This window comes from Schistocerca piceifrons, chromosome 2 (genome assembly GCF_021461385.2).
Source record: "Schistocerca piceifrons isolate TAMUIC-IGC-003096 chromosome 2, iqSchPice1.1, whole genome shotgun sequence".
NCBI lineage: Eukaryota > Metazoa > Arthropoda > Insecta > Orthoptera > Acrididae > Schistocerca > Schistocerca piceifrons.
This window is the reverse complement of record NC_060139.1, coordinates 577,156,261-577,177,599: the sequence shown is the minus strand read 5'-3', so window position 1 is coordinate 577,177,599 and position 21,339 is coordinate 577,156,261. Positions and strand designations below refer to the sequence as shown.

Sequence of the window (21,339 nt, the reverse complement as noted above, 5' to 3'; positions counted from 1 at the left end):
CATCCCGGCATTTGCCTGGAGTGATTTAGGGAAATCACGGAAAACCTAAATCAGGATGGCCGGACGCGGGATTGAACCGTCGTCCTCCCGAATGCGAGTCCAGTGTCTAACCACTGCGCAACCTCGCTCGGTCTTGGGGGGAGTATAAGCATGGCTGCACCTGTCCATACATTTGCTGAGCAAAGAGCTCAAGCTCCTATCAGTTAATCAGATATGCATGAGTTATTGTTCAGTTAGAAAGGGGAGACTTCATAGAGAAACAAAGGAGAATGGCGGGTAACTATGTGGCATAACTGCAGCATGAATGGTGAAAGTGTCTGAAACTACACTCCTGGAAATGGAAAAAAGAACACATTGACACCGGTGTGTCAGACCCACCATACTTGCTCCGGACACTGCGAGAGGGCTGTACAAGCAATGATCACACGCACGGCACAGCGGACACACCAGGAACCGCGGTGTTGGCCGTCGAATGGCGCTAGCTGCGCAGCATTTGTGCACCGCCGCCGTCAGTATCAGCCAGTTTGCCATGGCATACGGAGCTCCATCGCAGTCTTTAACACTGGTAGTATGCCGCGACAGCGTGGACGTGAACCGTATGTGCAGTTGACGGACTTTGAGCGAGGGCGTATAGTGGGCATGCGGGAGGCCGGGTGGACGTACCGCCGAATTGCTCAACACGTGGGGCGTGAGGTCTCCACAGTACATCGATGTTGTCGCCAGTGGACGGCGGAAGGTGCACGTGCCCGTCGACCTGGGACCGGACCGCAGCGACGCACGGATGCACGCCAAGACCGTAGGATCCTACGCAGTGCCGTAGGGGACCGCACCCCCACTTCCCAGCAAATTAGGGACACTGTTGCTCCTGGGGTATCGGCGAGGACCATTCGCAACCGTCTCCATGAAGCTGGGCTACGGTCCCGCACACCGTTAGGCCGTCTTCCGCTCACGCCCCAACATCGTGCAGCCCGCCTCCAGTGGTGTCGCGACAGGCGTGAATGGAGGGACGAATGGAGACGTGTCGTCTTCAGCGATGAGAGTCGCTTCTGCCTTGGTGCCAATGATGGTCGTATGCGTGTTTGGCGCCGTGCAGGTGAGCGCCACAATCAGGACTGCATACGACCAAGGCACACAGGGCCAACACCCGGCATCATGGTGTGGGGAGCGATCTCCTACACTGGCCGTACACCACTGGTGATCGTCGAGGGGACACTGAATAGTGCACGGTACATCCAAACCGTCATCGAACCCATCGTTCTACCATTCCTAGACCGGCAAGGGAACTTGCTGTTCCAACAGGACAATGCACGTCCGCATGTATCCCGTGCCACCCAACGTGCTCTAGAAGGTGTAAGTCAACTACCCTGGCCAGCAAGATCTCCGGATCTGTCCCCCATTGAGCATGTTTGGGACTGGATGAAGCGTCGTCTCACGCGGTCTGCACGTCCAGCACGAACGCTGGTCCAACTGAGGCGCCAGGTGGAAATGGCATGGCAAGCCGTTCCACAGGACTACATCCAGCATCTCTACGATCGTCTCCATGGGAGAATAGCAGCCTGCATTGCTGCGAAAGGTGGATATACACTGTACTAGTGCCGACATTGTGCATGCTCTGTTGCCTGTGTCTATGTGCCTGTGGTTCTGTCAGTGTGATCATGTGATGTATCTGACCCCAGGAATGTGTCAATAAAGTTTCCCCTTCCTGGGACAATGAATTCACGGTGTTCTTATTTCAATTTCCAGGAGTGTAGTTGCTTGTAAAATCCTGTGAGATAGACTGATTAAAAAAATGATTGTTTGATTCACCTGTACTGGTGTCTCAAAAAATAGTGTGTTACAAAATTATGTCCTGAGGGCAGATATTGACTCACCTCTCACCTTAATGGTTGTACAGTTTCTAGACAGAATATCTCAAGACGAATCAATCCTACTGTATTTAGTTAAACACAATAATGATGATAATTTTCTTCATTTTATGTAAGAGCTCCTTCAAACTCCTGCCATAAGTACTTTGTAGTTTACAGAGAAGAGTAATGTGGACATACTGAGAAACAAAACTGGAACAAGGACACACTGAGGAAGACATCACGTAATGCAATATATGAAGTGGTTTATGGCATAATAGTGTAAGTCAGATTTTGATGAAAATGAGTTACGTTCTATGTTATATAACGGAAACCGCACTCTTTTGGATGCCACAATGATGTATGTCATCGTATGCACAATATCATCACAGATGGCACCACAAGTTTTACTACAAAATGGTTTGTATGATACATGTTATGGCAAAGTGAGGTATGTCTGAATGCTCTGCGATACCATGAAACAAAATCAGATTTTCTGTTTACATGTTGTGGCAAAGTAAAGCAAGGCTGACTTGCACCACATTGCCATGAAACATAATTATATTTTCTGTTCCACCATCAGGTGGTTTTCATTTCTGTATTATTATTAGTATTATTTTGGAGGAAATTTTGTTTGATGTATTTTTGTGTTAATTCGAACTGAAATTCGTGCAATTTATACACAATTATGATGATAATACTAATATAACTTAATTATGCTCAAGAATTATTAATACAAAGTGAAATACATGGGATTTACCATAATTATAGTGATAACATAAAAATTACTGCACTTAATTTATGCTTCAGTATTAACACTATCTCTTACTAGACTCAGTATCCATATACATACATAGGCTTCTCTGTACAATGTTTCATAAATATTCAGTTTCTCAAAATGAGCAAACATGGCTTTGATCATTATGCCACAAACCCCTTCACATATGTGATTGTACTGGGAGAAATACTGTGTGTGAAAAATTATGTCAGATTCTTACCTTCCCCAGCATCAGTTTCATCTCCCAGTGATCCTGAATTGGACTGTAGATTGTAGGCTTTCTTCGGTGTAACTGACCATGAGTACAATGGGTCATACAGTAAAACCTCCAGTATTGTTAATATAGTTTCTTGATTTTGACGCAGCACAGACATTGTTTTTTCACAACATCTGCAATAGATAAGATGAAAAAATAGATTAGATAGTTGTAAGCAGCAAAAACAGAGGATTAACCAAGGGTTACACTTTTTCTACTAAATGTCACCTCCTGAAAACGCCTTCAACTCCAGATGCCCCCATTCCATCAACAATATCTCTAGTAAGTCGAAAAGGTACAGTTTCTGGTGTTGGCAGTATGCGTCCCATTTCAAAAGCAATACCTGAAGAGTATAAAAGACACATGAGTATTAAGTAACACAACATCCAAAGCTAAAGTTACACACACATACACAAGAGGAAGGATAAACTTCCAAGGAAATAAGTGTAAAACAGCAATAATAATCAACTTTTGTATGTCAGACTGTTCAAGAATGGCTTTGAAAGTACAATACAAATTGAAATGAGTAAATACAATCACTCACTAATTAAAAAACAAACTGAACGAAAATATACACAAACAAACAAACAAACAAACACACACACACACACACACACACACACACACACACACACACACACACACACACACACGCACACGAAAGTTCCAACACTGAGCTACAATATTGAAGTTCTTGCATATAGTCCTGTTCATTTTATTATTTATCTTTAAACAGACAATAAGTAATTGTAGTGCATTACTTCATACTGTTTGTGACACAGAAGTGAAAAAAGAAATCAGATTAAATTATGCATATAGCTCTTTTAGCACATTGCGACTGGTGGTGGATGAGGGGATCTTTCACTTGATTGACATGGAAATCACTAATCCATTCAAGGTTCATCAGGAGATGAGGAATATAGACAAAATAAAGTGCACTCTTGCCAGTTTCTCATAAAGTTAGGCGATTCTCTTGTGATACACAGCAATGCACGTTAAAAAACTGATGTTTCTTCTCATCTTGCATTGGAGCAGACACAGATTCCACCTGAAAAAAATCAGCCAATAAGTGTCAGCAATTCTTGCTGATATCAGTTATAGCCAGATGGGAAAAAAAAAAGAGTGCAAAACATGAGCTATTTTGGTGTTGTTGTTACTGTAATATTGCTCTTCATACATCTGAGTGTTAGGTGTGTGTAAGAATGGTACAATCCCCCCCCCCCCCCCCCCCCCAAGAATAAAAACAGAGCTAAGCAACAGTATTCTGTATATCTGATTTTTATAATATATTCTAAAATATTCTTATGAATAGTCATACCAGGTTTTATTGTTTTATATAAGAATTTGTTCAAATTTATTTAATTAATAAAAGCTATTACTTTTTAAATATGTGATAAAATAGGTAGCACAACTGCCCAACCATCTGTTTGATGTCAGTTTTGAATGCATTAAAATGTACCTGCTTTTCCAACTAAGTTATTCAGCTGTTGTTTACATACCAATTTATATTCCACAGGGGAAATATTGGAGGGAAGAAATATTTGTCTTTGTGCATATGAAGACCTCTTGTACTACAGACATTGTAACACTAAGACGGATCTGCAAACCAAAATTGTGCACCATCTGCTAAACTACAGAAGCACTAACATATAAGGAAATTTTTTTAAACTTTCTCAATATTTGTGAACCAATATTCCCACATTTGTTGGCAGGTTCTTAAGGATTTCATACTAAACTTTGAAACACTTCTTGTGTTTTAGAAAGAAGTGCCATTTATATGAGAAATTTGGTATACATAACTGTTCATAATGTCCTTTTATTATTGGTGACAAATGTCACTAAACAGTGAGGGTACAGCAATGAGTGGATGAAAATATTCTGAGGTCTTTGAAAGAGGGCTTAGTATGATGATGGTACTTTTACTTACTGGTCACTTTTACAGAATTAATGCTTTATCAAGCTTCAGTAACATAAACAAAACAGTTTGCAGGTCAGCATAAAAGAGACTTCTGTGTAAGAAATATGCAACAAGTATATCAAAATTTCACTTCATTTGCACCTCAAAACTGAAAACCTGATTAAGGGAGTACCAGATAGAGAGGTGACTATTACTATCAACATCTTGGGTATGTATATAACTATTATTATTCTTCTGTGTATAACAGATTTTGCTAGATTTAGAAGTAAAATTTTCTTTCTGGTCCAGTATCACTATCTTGAGTTACCTGGTATGGTCAAACTTGAGATCTGGCATGAAATACTTGTCAGCAGAAAACTGTACAATTTGGCGGGCCTTTAATGTCTTTCAGCTATAATTTTTGTGGGTCATGAAAAAACCAAACACTGACACTATAACTTAACTTAGGAGACAGACTCAAGAAGATACAATCCATATTTATTACATCTGTGTTTTTAGAAAATGCTTTTGACAATGTTGACTGGAAAACTTTTTGAAATCATGAGTAAAATACAGGGAGCAAAATGTCATCTACAATTTGAAGAGAATGCAATTGGGCATCAACAGGAAGCAGTAGCAGAAGGTGAATAGCCTATCTGCCATGTTCTTCGATCTGCATAGAGAGCAAATGGTAGAGGTAACTACAATATTCCTCTGTTTAGACTCAGGCAAACAAGTAGTTGCAAATCCACACTGTCCCAGAAAATAATGTTCATTTTTGCTAAACAGGCAAGCATCAGTTCAGGCAAGAGAAAAAGAACAATTGAAAAACCATCTGCAAATAATGAACACTGAAATGGTGTCTACTCTATGAATATTATGCTCTTACGAACACAGTACACAAAGTGGCACTTATAATGCTGACCAGAGTCTCATCGATCTCTTCAGCAATTTGGCCTGACGAGCCAGACTTCAATTCTGTAGCCAAAATACCATTCCGCAAAGAAGGATTTTATAATAATAGGGAAAGGATCCTTGAAACACCATTCAAGTACCTGTTGCATGATGATGTACTACCAATTGGTACTCTAATATCTGGCCGTTCATTGGCTAGTCCTGTTTCTGGAACTATGTTCATGTCCTGCAAGCTGCCTGCCCTTGGCCCACAGCAGCTCCTCCCTTCAAAGATTGTTTACACACATTGCTAATACATCACATGTCTGGGTCCCGAACTGATTACAATAAATCTGTCTACATGCTAAATTCTAGCAAACACCACTAAGGACACCATCATCATTCACAGGCGATGCACGTAGTAGTAACAGTGATGCTGCTATTGAGGGAACAGGCCATGACAAGCCTGTGGATATTTCTACAACTGCTTTCTACTTAATTCGTGGCTCAGCCTGCAGCATGCAGTTGCAGGTGCATGTCAGCTCTTCGCTAAGATCCAGGCCACGTACGGCAGTCAGTCACTCATTTGTTGAAGCATTCCTGCCGAGTCTACTCCGTATCACTTAGCAGATACTAGCAATCTTCCTCGCACTCAGTGCTTCCACAAACAATGACTGTGTACTTGGCTAGTGTGACTATTGGACAGAAGTTTCTAATGACTTTGGTTGGTACTCACCTCCCATCAAGAATGATTGTTACAGTTGTTGTTGTCTTATGTGAAACTTAACTTTTCTGTGTAGTAATGCTCAATAAAAGTGTGTTGCCAGACTACCTGGGGAATTGTCAATCTTAAATCGTGCATGCAGTTAAAACAACAGATACAAATGATGGCAATGCGGATAGTTCAGCCCCAAAGTGATAGCATCTTGTCCACGACAAAAGATGGTGATGAGGATAAACATTCACTTGCTCCAGCACCAGCTTCAGGTTTGTGTCGTGTATTTCATCCTCCACCTTTCCCCAGCCTCGCCAGCTCCCTCTAGTACCACTGAAATCATTCCCTCATGTCTTAACAGATGTCCTCGCCTTCTGTCCTGTCAGTGTTTTCCACATATTCCTTTCCTCTCCAATTCTGCGCAGAACCTCCTCACTCATTACCTCATCAATCCACCTAATGTTCAAAATTCTTTTGTAGCACCACATCTCAGATTATTCAATTTTCTTCTGTTCCGGTTTTCCTACAGTCCACGTTTCACTACCACACAATGCTGTGCTCCTGGTGCACATTCTCACAAATTTCTTCCTCAGATTAAGGCGTATGTTTGACTATAGTAGACCTCTCTTGGCCAGGAATGCCCTTTTTTTCCATCGCTTGTTTGCTCTTCATGTCCTCCTCGCTCCGTCTGTCACTGGTTATTTTACTGCCTAGGTAGCAGAATTCCACTACTTTATATACTTCCTGACCATCATCCTGATGTTAAATTTCTCACTGTTCTCATTTCTGCTACTTCTCATTACGTTCGTCTTTCTTTGATTTACTCTAATCCATATTCCGTACTCATTAGATGGTTCATTCCATTTAGCAGATCATGTAATTCTTCTTCACTTTCACTCAGGATAGCAATGTCACCAGCGACTTGTATCACTGACATCCTTTCACCTTGAATTTTAATTCCATTCCTGAACATTTATTTTTATCATTGCTTCTTCCATGCACAGATTGAACAGTAGGGGAGAAAGACTACATCCCTGTCTTACATCCTTTTTAATCTGAGCACTTTATTCTTGGCCGTCCACTCTTATTATTTCCTCTTGGCTTTTATACATATTGTGTATTACCTGCCTCTCCCTATAGCTCACCCCTGTTTTTCTCAGAATTTCGAACATCTTGCACAATTTTACATTGTCGAACGCTTTTTCCAGGTTGACAGATCCTATGAACGAGTCTTGATTTTTCTTTACTCTTGCTTCCATTATCAACTGCAATGCCAGAAATGCCTCTCATGCCTTTACCTTTTCTAAAGCCAAACTGATCGTCATCTAGCATATCTTCAAATTTTCTTTTCAATTCTTCTGTATATTATTCTTGTCTGCAACTTGTATGCTTGAGCTGTTAAGCTGACTGTACGATAATTCTCACAGTTGTCAGCTCTTGCAGTTTTCGCAATTGTGTGGATGATATTTTTCCGAAAGTCGGATGGTGTCACCAGACACACACATTCTTCACACCAACATGAATAGCCGTTTTGTTGCCACTTCCCCCCAATGATTTTCGAAATTCTGATGGAATGTTATCAATCCTTTCTGCCTTATTTGATCTTAAGTCCTCCAAAGCTCTCTAAACTTCAGCCTACCCTTCATCACTACTATATTGTGATCTGAGTCTGTATCGGCTCCTGGGTATGCCTTATATGCCTTACAATCCAGTGTCTAATTTTGGAATCTCTGTCTTACCATGATGTAATCTAACTGAAATCTTCCCGTATACTCGGCCTTTTCCAAGTTTATCTGCTCCTCTTGTGATTTTTGAACAGAGTATTTGCTTTTAGTAGCTGAAATTTATTACAGAACTAAGCTAGTCTTCCTCCTCCCTCATTCCTTGTCCCAAGCCCATATTCTCCTGTAACCTTTTCTTCTGCTCCTTCCCCTACAACTGCATTCCAGTCTCCCATGACTATTAGATTTTCATATCCCTTTACATACTGTATTACCCTTTCAATATACCCATACACTTTCTCTATCTCTTCATCTTCAGCTTGCGAGGTTGGCATGTATACCTGAACTATCGATGTTGGTGTTGGTTTGCTGTTGATTCTGATAAGAACAACCCTATCACTATACAGTTCACAGTAACACCCTTACCCTACTTTCCTTTTCATAAATAATCCAACTCTGGTTATACCATTTTCTGCTGCTGTTGATATTACCCTATATTCATCTGACCAGAAATCCTTGTCTACTTTCCATTTCACTTCACTGACCCCTATTATCTCTAGATTGAGCCTTTGCATTTCCCTTTTCAGATTTTCTAGTTTCCCTACTACATTCTAGCTTCTGACAGTCCATGGCCCAACTTGTAGGATGTTACCCTTTTGCTGATTATTCAGTCTTTTTCTGAAGGTCACCTCCCGCTTGGCAGTTCCCTCCTGGAGATCCAAATGGAGGACTATTCCAGAATCTTTTGCCAATGGAGAGATCATCACGACACTTTTTCAATTACAGGCCACATGTCCTGGGGATAAACATTACTTGTCTTTAATGCAATGGTTTCCATTGTCTTCTGTAGCCTCATGCCGTTGATCATTGCTGATTCTTCTGCCTTTAGGGGCAGCTTCCCAAACCTAGGACAAGAGTGTGCCATGAACCTCTGTCCGCTCCTCCACCCTTTTTTACGAGGCCATCAGCAGAATGAGGGTGAATTCTTTATGCTGGAAGTCTTTGGCAGCCAATGCTGATTATTAGTCAAAATTTAAGCAGTGGTGGGTTTCAAACACGGGACCGAGGACTTTTGATTACTAATCAAAGACGCTGCCCCTAGACCATGGGTATTTACCAAGGTAGGGTACCAGCAGCATTTCCCAGTGTAGTCACCTGGCATAACAGCACTCAGACCTGGCTCCTGCCATGTCCCATCTGGCTGTTGCCATCTGGCTCAACCCAGTACTGCCTCACCCCCTTCAAGAAGATGCAGCCACGGTTGGGCGTCCTCAAAAGTGTGGCGCAACACCTCGTGCCTTCTTCTTCTTCTGGACTTGTTTTTGTTGACTCCCTAGGTGCTTTTTCATTTTTTTGATTATGTAGTGTATATATTGCCCATGCTCCTATGCACAATGTCTCTAATGTTTGTGTAGGGTACTGTTAATAGTTTTCTTCCTCTTCTCATGTCATTGATGGCAGTTTTTCTTTTACATCATTTTTCATGTTACCTCAGGAATCTTTTTTTGTTACTCATCTTTTTCATTAGATTGCTCTAAAGCATGCTGTATCATGCACCATCTGGGTGCCTCGCATGCTCAGTTGGATGCTTAAGTCTGGGTGGTTTTCACATTTCATGCATTTTCAGCTGTCTTTGTTCTCCGTGCGTATATGCTTCCACAACTCAGCCCTATCCCCACCCTCCAAGCATGTCCTTTCCTCTTATCTACTGTCTTCATGCATTTTATTTTCCAGTGACTACTGTCCCACATGCTTCATGGCTGTGGCATCGTTGTGTTTCTGGCAGCTGCATCAGCTGAGCCCTGTCTCCCTGTGCCACCTATGCCTGCTGATACCATGACATCCCATTGCATATTGCATCAGTGGTTGAACTAGTTGAGTCCTGTTTACCAGAGCTGCTGGTTTCGAACTTCCATTTCAGTGTGATGCAAGCAGCCGCATTGGCCGAGCTCTGTCTCCCAGTGCTACCAGCGCCCTGAAAACCACCATACTGCCACCATGGCAGCTGCACTGATTGAGCCCTGTCTCTAAGTGCCACCAGTGACTAGTGCGCCATTGCACTCGCAGCTGCATTGGTTGAACTCTTGTCTCTCAATGCTGTCTGCATCTTGTCTATGCCACATCTGTCAAGCAGTCTACAACGGTCTGTGCCTCCACTGCCAAAATTCTCCTACTCTTCTTTTCGTTTTATGCTTTCTTCACTGCCTGGACTGAGATGGTGATGGCACCTCTATAGATGTTGCTTCACAATCTCAGGTCCTGGGATCTAGGGAACGGGGTGGCAGCCCCCAAGCTCTGCCCTCTCACATAGATAATCTTTGCATTGACTTGACCCATGGGAGGTGCCCACTGGCACTAAAATCTCCTCCTCTGGTTGGCCTGGCTTCCCCGCCAAGGGACGCCTTGTACATCTTTTTCTTAAGGGGGAAGGAAGATCTAGTACCTGGCTGTCCAACAGCCACTCCTGTTTCTAGCACAGCTTCCGCACTTTGCAGGTTACTTGCCTTTGGCCCACAGTGGTTCCTCCCTTTGGGGACTGTTTACTTGCCACACCATAAATTTGGATCATGTACTGATTACAATCTGTTGACAGGCTAAACACCAGCAGGCATCAACAGGGACCACTATCATCATTCATAGGCAGCGTGTACAGCAGCACTGCTATTGAGGGAAGTAGCTTGCATCTGCAGCTCCTCTGCCTGCTGTGTACTTAAGCAGTGGCTCAACCTCCAGCAGGCAGTTAAAGTTGCACCTCAGCTCTTCACTCAGCTCCACGCCACGCATGCCAACAGCCTTTGGCTGCCCATCTGTTTGAAAGTTTCTGCTGAGTCTACACCACACCGTGATGCAGCCCAGCAGCTCCCAGCAATCTGCCCGGGACTCAGTGTTTGTGTGAACACTGACTCTGAACTTTGCTAGTGTAATTACCAGACTGTTGTATTCACCTCTGATCAAGGGCGATAATTTGAGTTGTTGCTACCTTATGTGGAATTTAACTTTTTTGTGTTGTGATGCTGAATAAAACTGTATGGTCAGACTACCTGGGGAATTGTCAATCTTAATTCATGTGTGTGCCATGAACCCTTTCCAGCCCAATGGGTCCATTTGGATCCATTACAGTTTTTGATGTTTCTGCAGTATCAATGAAAGCCCACTGTTTCCACATGGCACTAATACAGTCTAGTGCATTCACTAGATCACCAGATGGCAGCATCAAAAGGATAATGTGTATTGGGACCATATGGACCTGACAGGAAAAAAATAATCAGGGTGTATATGTGGACAAGGAAAAAAAATTTCCCAGATTTCTCCTGAATTTCCAGGTTAAAAATACACTTTCTCCCGGGTGAAAATACACTTTTTCCGTGTTAAGTGACAGTATCCTTTTCCTCGGAACTGTAAAACTTATCAGTTTATTGAGATTGCAACGCACTTTTTTAGGCCAGTCGTCACGTGATCTCAAAAGCCGATACAGCTGATATTCAAAGCATAGGACACGTCATGCAGTCAGCCAATAGCATTATCACTGTTAAGTAGCATGTACACACAAATAGGAAAAGTTAATGGTTTAAATTAATATACATAGTGTAGCTTTCACATGCAATATTGGTATCAACGATTAATAAGCTGCAAGAGAAGCTAAACTTTCACGTGCAACGTTGATCTTCTTTGCGCGTGTTACACTTCAAGATACATCACAGAAATGTGCCAGCGAAATTTTTAATAACGACATAAATGTCTGATCTTCTGGGCTCGAAATTTTTCTAAATGGTTATCCTCAAAGAGTTGATTTTTAAATGAGAGTCAAACTCTCTGTGATTAAAGAAATTCATCGCACATAGTTCATCTTGCGTAAAAGGAAATTTACTTTGAAAGTAACGCTTTTCAATCAATCATTCGCAATATTTTCCCGCGACCTGTTAGAAAGAGGTTCGTTTCGGCAGTTGCCAGAGAGCACCAAACAACAGGCGTCACAGCGCTTGCGCATCTACAATGACACAAGAAGTCCGTATGTTCGTACGTGTAAAACATTAAAAGATCTTACGTTATGTCATAAAAAAACAAGACATCAGAGGATATTCCAAGATCATCGGAACTTCATGAACTATAATAACATGCATTTTCGGTTCTTTATTATGGCACATGCCATACTTGGAAGAAGACGAATACATGCTCTTTTGAAATGCAGAGAACAGTTGAAACTAGCCAATAGTGTAGAATTAAACATTTCGTTAAAAATAAATTGACTGCATCAGCGGAAAAGATTAATAAAAACCACATTTCTTTAACAAACCGACAAAAATAACTTCACTGCTCTGCAAGGCGATTAATGCTTGACTGAAATTGCCACCCAGGGCAGATACCCCGGTTCGCTCCCAGTGAATATGGCAGCTTGCGCACGACAGTAAAATTTTTCCGAGTAGCATCTTGCTGCTACTGCTTATACAGCTAACAACCACACTTTTGTAGCCAGAAGCGCGAGAAGGTACTACATATGCGAAACTCAACCGCGCATGCGCATGGGCCCGCACGCAACTGCTCACATGAATCTGATGTAAACAGTTATGACGTCACCCTCATCGGAGGCAATTTGTTGTTATAAAGCATTGCATAGTCTTCCTAAAGACTGACACATTTTGCTGCTGGCAGATGCTTGTATGAGCACTGTGTTTTGTTGTTGTACATGGCGCATTTCCTTTGCAACTTAAGTTTTATTTTAGTTTTTTTCTCTCACTCATGTTTTATTGCTGCAGTGTTATTCTGCAATAGTGGGATACAGTAATATCCTTTGTTTGAATATTATTTCTTACCAGTCAAAATAACAAAAATTTAACTGAAAACTAAAAGAAAAAATCCCGGAATTCTAAAAAAATTCCCGGGTTTTTCCCGGTTTTCTCCCAGATGAAAAAATTCCTGGGTTTTTCCCGGATCTCCCGGGTTGTATACACCCTGATAATGTACTAATTAAAAAAACTGAAATCATGTTTAATGCAATGCTAGAAGAATTTACAGGTCAAAAATACTGTTTTCATTTTTTTCTAATTCAAAATAAAAATTGGGCCAGAGAGAGCTAAAATAATGGATACATGAGGTACATTCACCTTTTTTGGTCAACAAGTACTATGGTGAAGTTACGCTTGCACAGGAAACTATGTTAGACTTTTTGTCTCCAGCAGGGTGCTATCACAATACTTACTGCAATACCTCAAGAACCCACCTGGATAGAATTTTTGAGATTTTGAATTTCCATGACTCATATCAGAAGAGGACTGATTACCCACTCTAGTGTCTTCCCTACACCAACAACTTGTACTACATTGGCACACAGTTAGATTAGAAACTGCTTCTGAGGAATGGTATCAAAAGGCTTTTGGAAATCTAGAAATCCAGAATCATCTTGAGATCCCCAGGTGATAGCACTCATTACTTCGTGTAACTAAAATTGACAGTGAAGTTTCAAAAGAATGATATTTCTGAATGTGTGCTTGTTATGTGTCAACAGACCAATGGATTTTGACAGCATGTGTTTGTGGCAGTAAAAATATTCAGTCATTGTAAATCAACCTCACTAAACCACTACTGGATCTCTCATTTTTAGTACAGAAGTCACTATGTTAACTTCCCCTTTGAGTGAGATCCTGATTAACTCGATCTTCTTATGAATGGCATGGAACGATTAATACGCAAGTAATGATTTCTTCTTACTCTCCATAATAATATGGCAAGTTTTGCTATTGTAATGTGGAAGGCTGCAAGGTATCTGTTATACCATAGGACAAACAGCTTTCTGAGTTTAAAACAAATTCTGGGAAAGGCTGCACCAATAGCACAGTTAATCACCATAGTGATTGTGTGCTATGCTACACTTACAAGGAAGGCATACACAATAGCTGCTTCAATAGGATATACTGCATCAATATTCAACATTTATCTTTTATAAATGGAGTACAGGTCTTGACTGTTGTTAAGATGCAGTTTCTGTCAGTCACAAATATTAGACAAGGGCATTGCTGTATGTCTTACTCATCTTCTTCCTCTGTTTCTTTCTTTCTTTTTTAGTGTTCAAGTCACATTACGTGCAAAAAAGCTGGTACATTTGCCAATCCTCTCCTCCTTCCATGGCCATGGTCTTTTATTGATTGAATAACTACAGCATAAAACTTGTTCTTTTTAAGATGAAAGTCATTTAGGGTATAAAACGAATTTCATGAATGACTGAAGAGGATGTCTGCTAAGATAATGATTACAATTTGATGATTAGATCTGTAGTCGCCTCTCATATCCTACTGGAGTATCTGCATGACAGAAAACATTTTCAGTTCTGTCACCATTTTCTTGACTGATTTTAACAGGTGATAAATTATCCAGTATGTGGCAACGGCAGACCAGCGCATATGTCTGTGAGCCAATGTTTTGGTGTGGGAAACACACCAATGACCCTTATGTAACAGCTGTAAGACATCCCACTGCAAACTACCAGGAATAACCACCCTGGGAGCTGCACTATCTGTGGAGAGGATGACACCATTTAAGATCAACAGATGATGCCCCGCGACAAGACAAGACAAGTGGATCATTAGTGTGGCCTGGAGGACTAGGTGACCAATCCTGCTGGATGAGGCGGACAAGTTAGTTGGAAAAAGGGTCAGATGCTGTGGCCTTGGCAACCCAGGTATCAAGGTTTGGAAGCCCATTTACTGCTTGGCAGGAAATGATATCCAAATGAAAACACATGAGCTCCTCTCGATCAAACTCGGGTCAAGAGGCAGCTGGGATAAGCCGTCTGTGTTGGCTTTGCACCCACTGGTTTGAAAATGGATGTCGTAGTGGTATTTGGAGAGGACTAAAGCCCACTGCTCAACCTCCAGGCCACCTTATCAGGGACCTATGTGGAAAAACTAAATAACAAAACTAATGGCTTGTGGTCTGTAATGATTTTGAATTTGGCACCATAAAAGAAAATGTGAAATTTGGTGACTGCATACACAATGGCCAGAGCCTCTTTCTCGACCTGAGAGTAGTGGACCTGTGCTGGATTGAGAGTTTTGAATGCAGAAGCCAGTGGCTGTTCCAACCTGTCTGCATTTTGATAGGTGAGGTCTGCCTCCAGGATGTACTGGAATCCATCCATAGCCAAAACAAATGGTTTATCAGGGTCAAAAGTTGCTAGATACAGAGCTGACCTGAGGCAGACCTACAGCATGGTGAAGGACTGAACGCATGCCGGAGACCAGACAAAGAAACCTACCTTTTGAAGGAAGAGGTAGAAGAGGCGTGCAAAAGTGGACGTCGTAGGAATGAACCGAAGGCAATTTTACCCAGAAAAGCTTGAAGTTCTTGCAACAATGATCAATACGGCAGGTCCATAATGGCCCTGATCAAACTCGCCAGTGGTTGGATGACCTGCCGTGACATGGTGTGGCCCAGATATTCAACGAATGGTTGGAAAAACTTGGACTTCTGCAGATTGTTTCAAGAACCTGGTTGGCATAGGCCTGTGTTGCAGAGTGGAACAGTGGATGTGACCTTTTCCAGATAGTGTTGAAAAATTATTGGGACACTTGCCACTGCAAACATCAACAGCTGATACTGATACAGGCCAAAAGGCTTGTTAAGAACCATGATATGCTTGGACTCCTCGTCCAAGGGTAACTAGTGACAAGCTTTGGAAGGCAATGGGAATGTGTCAATCACGGATTATGAAGTCATGGCGACCTTAAAATTGTCACAAAGTCGTAATTTACCAGAGGGTTTCCTCATGGAGACAAGGGGTGTGGCCCATTCACAACAGGAAGTGGGAACCTCGACCGTGAGAGATGAGAGCCAGTCCAGCTCCATCTTAACTTGGACGTATAAGGTTATAGGAATCCACCTAGCATGAAAGAATCTAGGACAAGCTGACTGCTTCAAGATAATGCGTGATTCAGTGTCTGTGGTGCACCCTAGGCCTTGCACAAAGACACCTGAAATTCTGAGCACAGAAATTCCAAGGATTGATAGGGGGCTTCAGCAGATAACAACTGGTTGATGTCCGTGACTGAAAAGCCAAACACCTGAAATGCATTGAACCCGAAAAATTTTTCTGAACTAGCACTGTGGATGACAATAAAGGTAATAGGTTGAGTCACTGATCTACAGGTCAGTCAGTTGTGAATTGGTCAAGAAAGGGGATTTGCTGTTTACCATATCCCTATAGGCACCTGTTTACCAGCAACAGTGGTAGAGCGCTGAGGTCTGAATATGTTTGGGAATTAAGCAAGGAAACTGCTGTGCTGGTGTCTACCTGCAGGTGCAGCTGTTGGAAGAGAACAAAAATCATGATAAAAAGCTTGTTGGGATCCTGATTGAGAACTGGCCCTGACGATGACACTTCCTTGATATCCATATCCATGTTCTCGGATGCTGTGTTCTGTGCAGCTGAATGGCAGACTATCGCAATGTGGACTTTTTTATGACACTTGTGACAGATGGCGCAGAGCTGGGGATACATTGATCTATCTTGCCGCGAGCAAGAAGATACAAGTGATGGTAACAGGGAGCGGCAGCTGGGAAACTGTTTATGAGCTGTGTGGAAGCCGTCAGATCATGTGGTTTGCACCACCAAGTCACCCTCCCTCGAAGCAGTGGGTGTAGCTGGGCCACCCTTTACCGCCAGGACTTTGCAGTATGCTTCCGGCTGCTGACCAGCAGTGTGTGACACTTCATACGATTGGGCAATGGGCAAAACCACTTTGAGGGAGTGATTTTGTAACTGGAAGCTCCGCTACCAGACCACCATATCTGGGGTGGAGCAGATGATGACATTGCGAACCCTGATGCCTGTATATGATCCTTTTGAGTTGGCTGTGTGGCACTTGTGGCTAAGGCTGTGGAGGGTTGTGGCCCAGTCACAATGAAACTGATGGGGCTGCTTATTGTAAAGGTAGAATTCAATCCTAATGGTCATTTCGTGCATGTGGCAGTGACAATAGGAAGACAACAATGAGTATAAATTGTCAAATGATAACAAGGAAGATTTCTGCAACATGGCCAGCTGCAGCAACACCTGATATAAGGTGGGAGAAATACATGACAAAAACTGTGCATGACATACCTCCGCATCCATAATGTGGAAGGCAAGGAAATGTTGCTGCAGGTGGCATTCATGAGCTTCCTAATCTTCCAATACCTTGTCAAATGGTGGGAAGAGAGGAGGAAAGATAGCTGGAGACAAAGGGTGAGAAAGCAATACTAGCACAGCCATTGGCATGACTGTAAGAAGTTCCATCTGTTATAGCACCAACATTAGAAACAGAATTCCATGTCACAACAAGATGTGCAAAGCAACTGTACAACAAAACAGTTGAAAAATGACCCATTCATCGTCATTATGTTCTGGCTACAAGAATACAAAAACAGACAAAACACTTTATTACTTCTAGAATACTGGTACAAAAAGACATTTGCCACGGAGTGCTGCACTACCAGTCCAATAAACATTGCCTGAATGTCAGTATATGACTGCACTGTGGAGAGGCTATGCTAGCACCTGGGAGAGGTATCTTATGCCAGAGCTAGCATTTTCCAACTTCTGTGGTGTGCCATACAACTGCACGCCCGGATTGCGGATGTGAAACCTAAGTGGGTCAATACAGATAAAGTTTGGACAAGTGCATTTTGAGAGAGTTGTGTATAAAATACGATAATTTCATATGTGACTTACCACACGAAAGCGCTGGCAGATTGATAGACACACAAACAAACACAAACATACACACAAAATTCAAGCTTTCGCCACCAACGGTTGCTTCATCAGGAAAGAGGGAAGGAGAGGGAAAGATGAAAGGATGTGCTTAAAACCCACATCCTTTCGTCTTTCCCTCTCCTTCCCTCTTTCCTGATGAGGCAACAGTTTGTTGCGAAAGCTTCAATTTTGTGTGTATGTTTGTGTGTCTATCGACCTGCCAGCACTTTCGTTCCGTAAGTCACATCATCTGTGTTTTTATATATATATATGTATATTGTGTACAAAATACGATAATTTGATATGTGACTTACCATACGAAAGTGCTGGCAGGTCGATAGACACACAAACAAACAAACACAAACATACACACAAAATTCAAGCTTTCGCCACCAACGGTTGCTTCATCAGGAAAGAGGGAAGGAAAAAACAAAAACGCTGGCGGGTCGATAGACACACAAACAAACACACAAGATTCCAGCTTTCGCAACCAATGGTTGCTTCATCAGGAAAGAGGGAAGGAGAGGGAAAGACGAAAGGATGTGGGTTTTAAGGGAGAGGGTAAGGAGTCATTCCAATCCCGGGAGCGGAAATACTTACCTAGGGGGAAAAAAGGACAGGTATACACTCGCACATATCCATCCGCACATACACAGACACAAGCAGTCATTTGTAAAGGCCTTTACAAATGTCTGCTTGTGTCTGTGTATGTGCGGATGGATATGTGCGTGTGTGCGAGTGTATACCTGTCCTTTTTTCCCCCTAAGGTAAGTCTTTCCGCTCCTGGGATTGGAATGACTCCTTACCCTCTCCCTTAAAACCCACATCCTTTCGTCTTTCCCTCTCCTTCCCTCTTTCCTGATGAAGCAACCGTTGGTTGCGAAAGCTTGAATTTTGTGTGTGTGTTTGTGTGTCTATCGACCCGCCAGCATTTTTGTTTGGTAAATCTCATCATCTTTGTTTTTAGATATATTTTTCCCTGCGCCAAAGTTAAGTGCAACTTTCAACACAACACAATAATATAATATGAAGGAAGTTCTTCCCAATTTCTGTACGAAGTTTCTAAGATTTTCCTCCTTTCTTTTTCTGCAATTTGCAATGTTTAAATTTAACATACAATCTTCTCATAACAGGAAAAAGCTACCATATTACGTTATGTTGCTTAATGGAAAACAAAGAATGCACAAAGCAAATTACATCTGATGATGGATGCTTTGGGACTTAAATGACTAGCGTAACACAATAAAGCATGAATATTTGTGAGTGGTGGCAATGATTTTTGTACCTAGCTCCTTATTACAATCTCTTCAACAAACAAAAATTTGTGGAGGAGGAAAAATGAATATTTATCTGAGGTACATGCCATGGGGAACCTAATTTAGAAATAAGTAACTGATCAATAAACAGCTCTTCATTCCAAGTAAAAATTAATTTAAATTAATTTAATTCATCATAATCAATGTTTTGGAAAGCCTTCAACTGAGGAATTTATGTTTTAAAAAACGAAAAACTGCACGAGTTACATATATTTTCATGCTTAGCTCAATGTGTGTTTCGAGAATTTATTCTCATTTTCAAATGCCTTTGTTTACATTAATATTTTTTGTGTTGTTTTCCTGTGCAATTTTGTCTCTCTGGCACTGTAGTTGTAATTCTGAGATTGTACCGCAAACTGAAAATCAGACAACATAAATTTTGGGATGTCTTTTATATGCTACTGATAGAATCAAACTATATGGTTGCAGAGGCCTTTTCAAGTCCCAAACATCTATGATGTATATATGCAGACTGAAGCGATGAATGAAAATTTGTAACAAAGCTGGGATTCTAACGTAGGTCTTCTGCTCAAAAGGCTCATGCTCTAACAACTACATCACCCTGGCACAGTAGCTTTGCTCAACTGCACAGACTACCTCCCTCCTCAGTCCAAATTCCCATTCATATTTCAACCCACTTGGCATTCCCCCTAAACTCGAACTGCTTTGCACAGAGTCTCCAACTGTATTGGAATGGCATCTCAGCTTCAAACAAAATGGCGGATCCTGCCTGAAATCCAGGCATAGGTGCTATAGTTAATTGAGAATTTTTTCTCTCTTGCTTTTTGTGGTGTGCATAAAATTCCAGTTTCTCGGTTAAGTCCACTGTTTGTGATTTCTGGAAGTGGTAGATTATCTTAAGATTTTCTCCTATATTTTTGAATGGGTGTCTCTTATGTGTGTTGTTACTGCTGAGTTTATGAATTAGCTATGTGTGTAATAGTTGACATGTTTGGTGTACTTACTTTGAAATTTCCTGCGAATCTGTCCTATATGGAACCTCGAGCAAATTTTACATGTGATTTTGTATATTCCTGAGTCTGAGAATTTATCTTTTATATTGAATATGGTGTGTGTTAATTTCTGCTGTAATTTGTGCAGAAACAACTTTCAAAACTCATTTCTTATTGACAGAATATGAAAAGTAATACAGCACCTGTATGAACCGTGAAGCCCCCATATTAAGACCATGACTTAAAGAACACAAGCAAGGATGTCGACTGAGACCTATAGTTAACAGTACAAAGATCACTGCATACAGAGTATCTCACAAAGTCAATCAGTCCCTAAAAAAGTATTTCACATATGAAAAAACATATACTTTACAAAAGAGTATCACACTAGTCACTGAAATAAAAGAAATACACATTCTAGATGGTGCTCATTTTATATCACTAGGCATCAAAAACATGTACTCAAAGAAGCCGTTGCAGTAACAATGGCCAATTTACTAAAAGCACAAAAAGTATTCAAAAGCTGAAACTATCAAACTGAACTAATCCTAAAGGACAATTACTTTTTTGCATTCAATGGTAATGTTTATTAACAACCAGATGGGATAGCCATGTGCTCGTCTGTATAAGGTACACTAGCAGATATTTTCATAAACCACCCATAACAGAAAATATTCAGCAGCTAGGAACCCTGCTTAACAAACAGTGTGCTACAAAAGATATGTAGATGATACCTTCATTTTAGTCAAAGGTGGCACCAACGACAAAATTTGTTTACTAATTTACACAAGAAAATAAACTAAAAAAAAAAGAAACATTATTTTTTCTAGATTATGCACAGAAAATCACAAGTGGCATAATTTCAAGGTATACAGAAAAAAAGACAACTTCCAACAACACAATTTCTGCTACATCATGTCTCCCAGATGTACACAAGAAAGCTGCATACAAAACGATGGAACACCAAGCAAACAAAATTCCATAGACAACGAGGACATAGATAAATTCCATAGAATAGCGAGAATATAGAGAATGAATTAGACATCTTTAAGCAAATATCAGTGGCTAATGACATCCCGAGCTCAATGACAGAAAAAAACAGCAAAAAAGAAAGAAATTCCTGGCTCTTTAAATGGAACCAATAATACAATCAAATGTATGGTCAGCACAACTTATGTAGGTAAATTTTCTCAACAAATAGCAAACCTAAACAAGTCATATCAAATGAAAGTAACTTTCTA

At 41.3% G+C, this 21,339-nt stretch overlaps 1 protein-coding gene across 1 annotated transcript in view; it reads right to left on the bottom strand.

Moving 5' to 3' along the window:
* LOC124777774 (serine-protein kinase ATM-like) overlaps window positions 1-21,339 on the bottom strand; it is a 470,606-nt gene that overhangs the window by 11,145 nt on the left and 438,122 nt on the right. The window contains exons 44-45 of the mRNA XM_047253284.1: window positions 3,107-3,221; window positions 2,843-3,012 (exon numbers count right to left, since the gene is read on the bottom strand). Of these exons, the coding sequence (XP_047109240.1) occupies window positions 2,843-3,012; window positions 3,107-3,221 (285 nt within the window). The remainder of the gene's footprint in view (window positions 1-2,842; window positions 3,013-3,106; window positions 3,222-21,339) is intronic.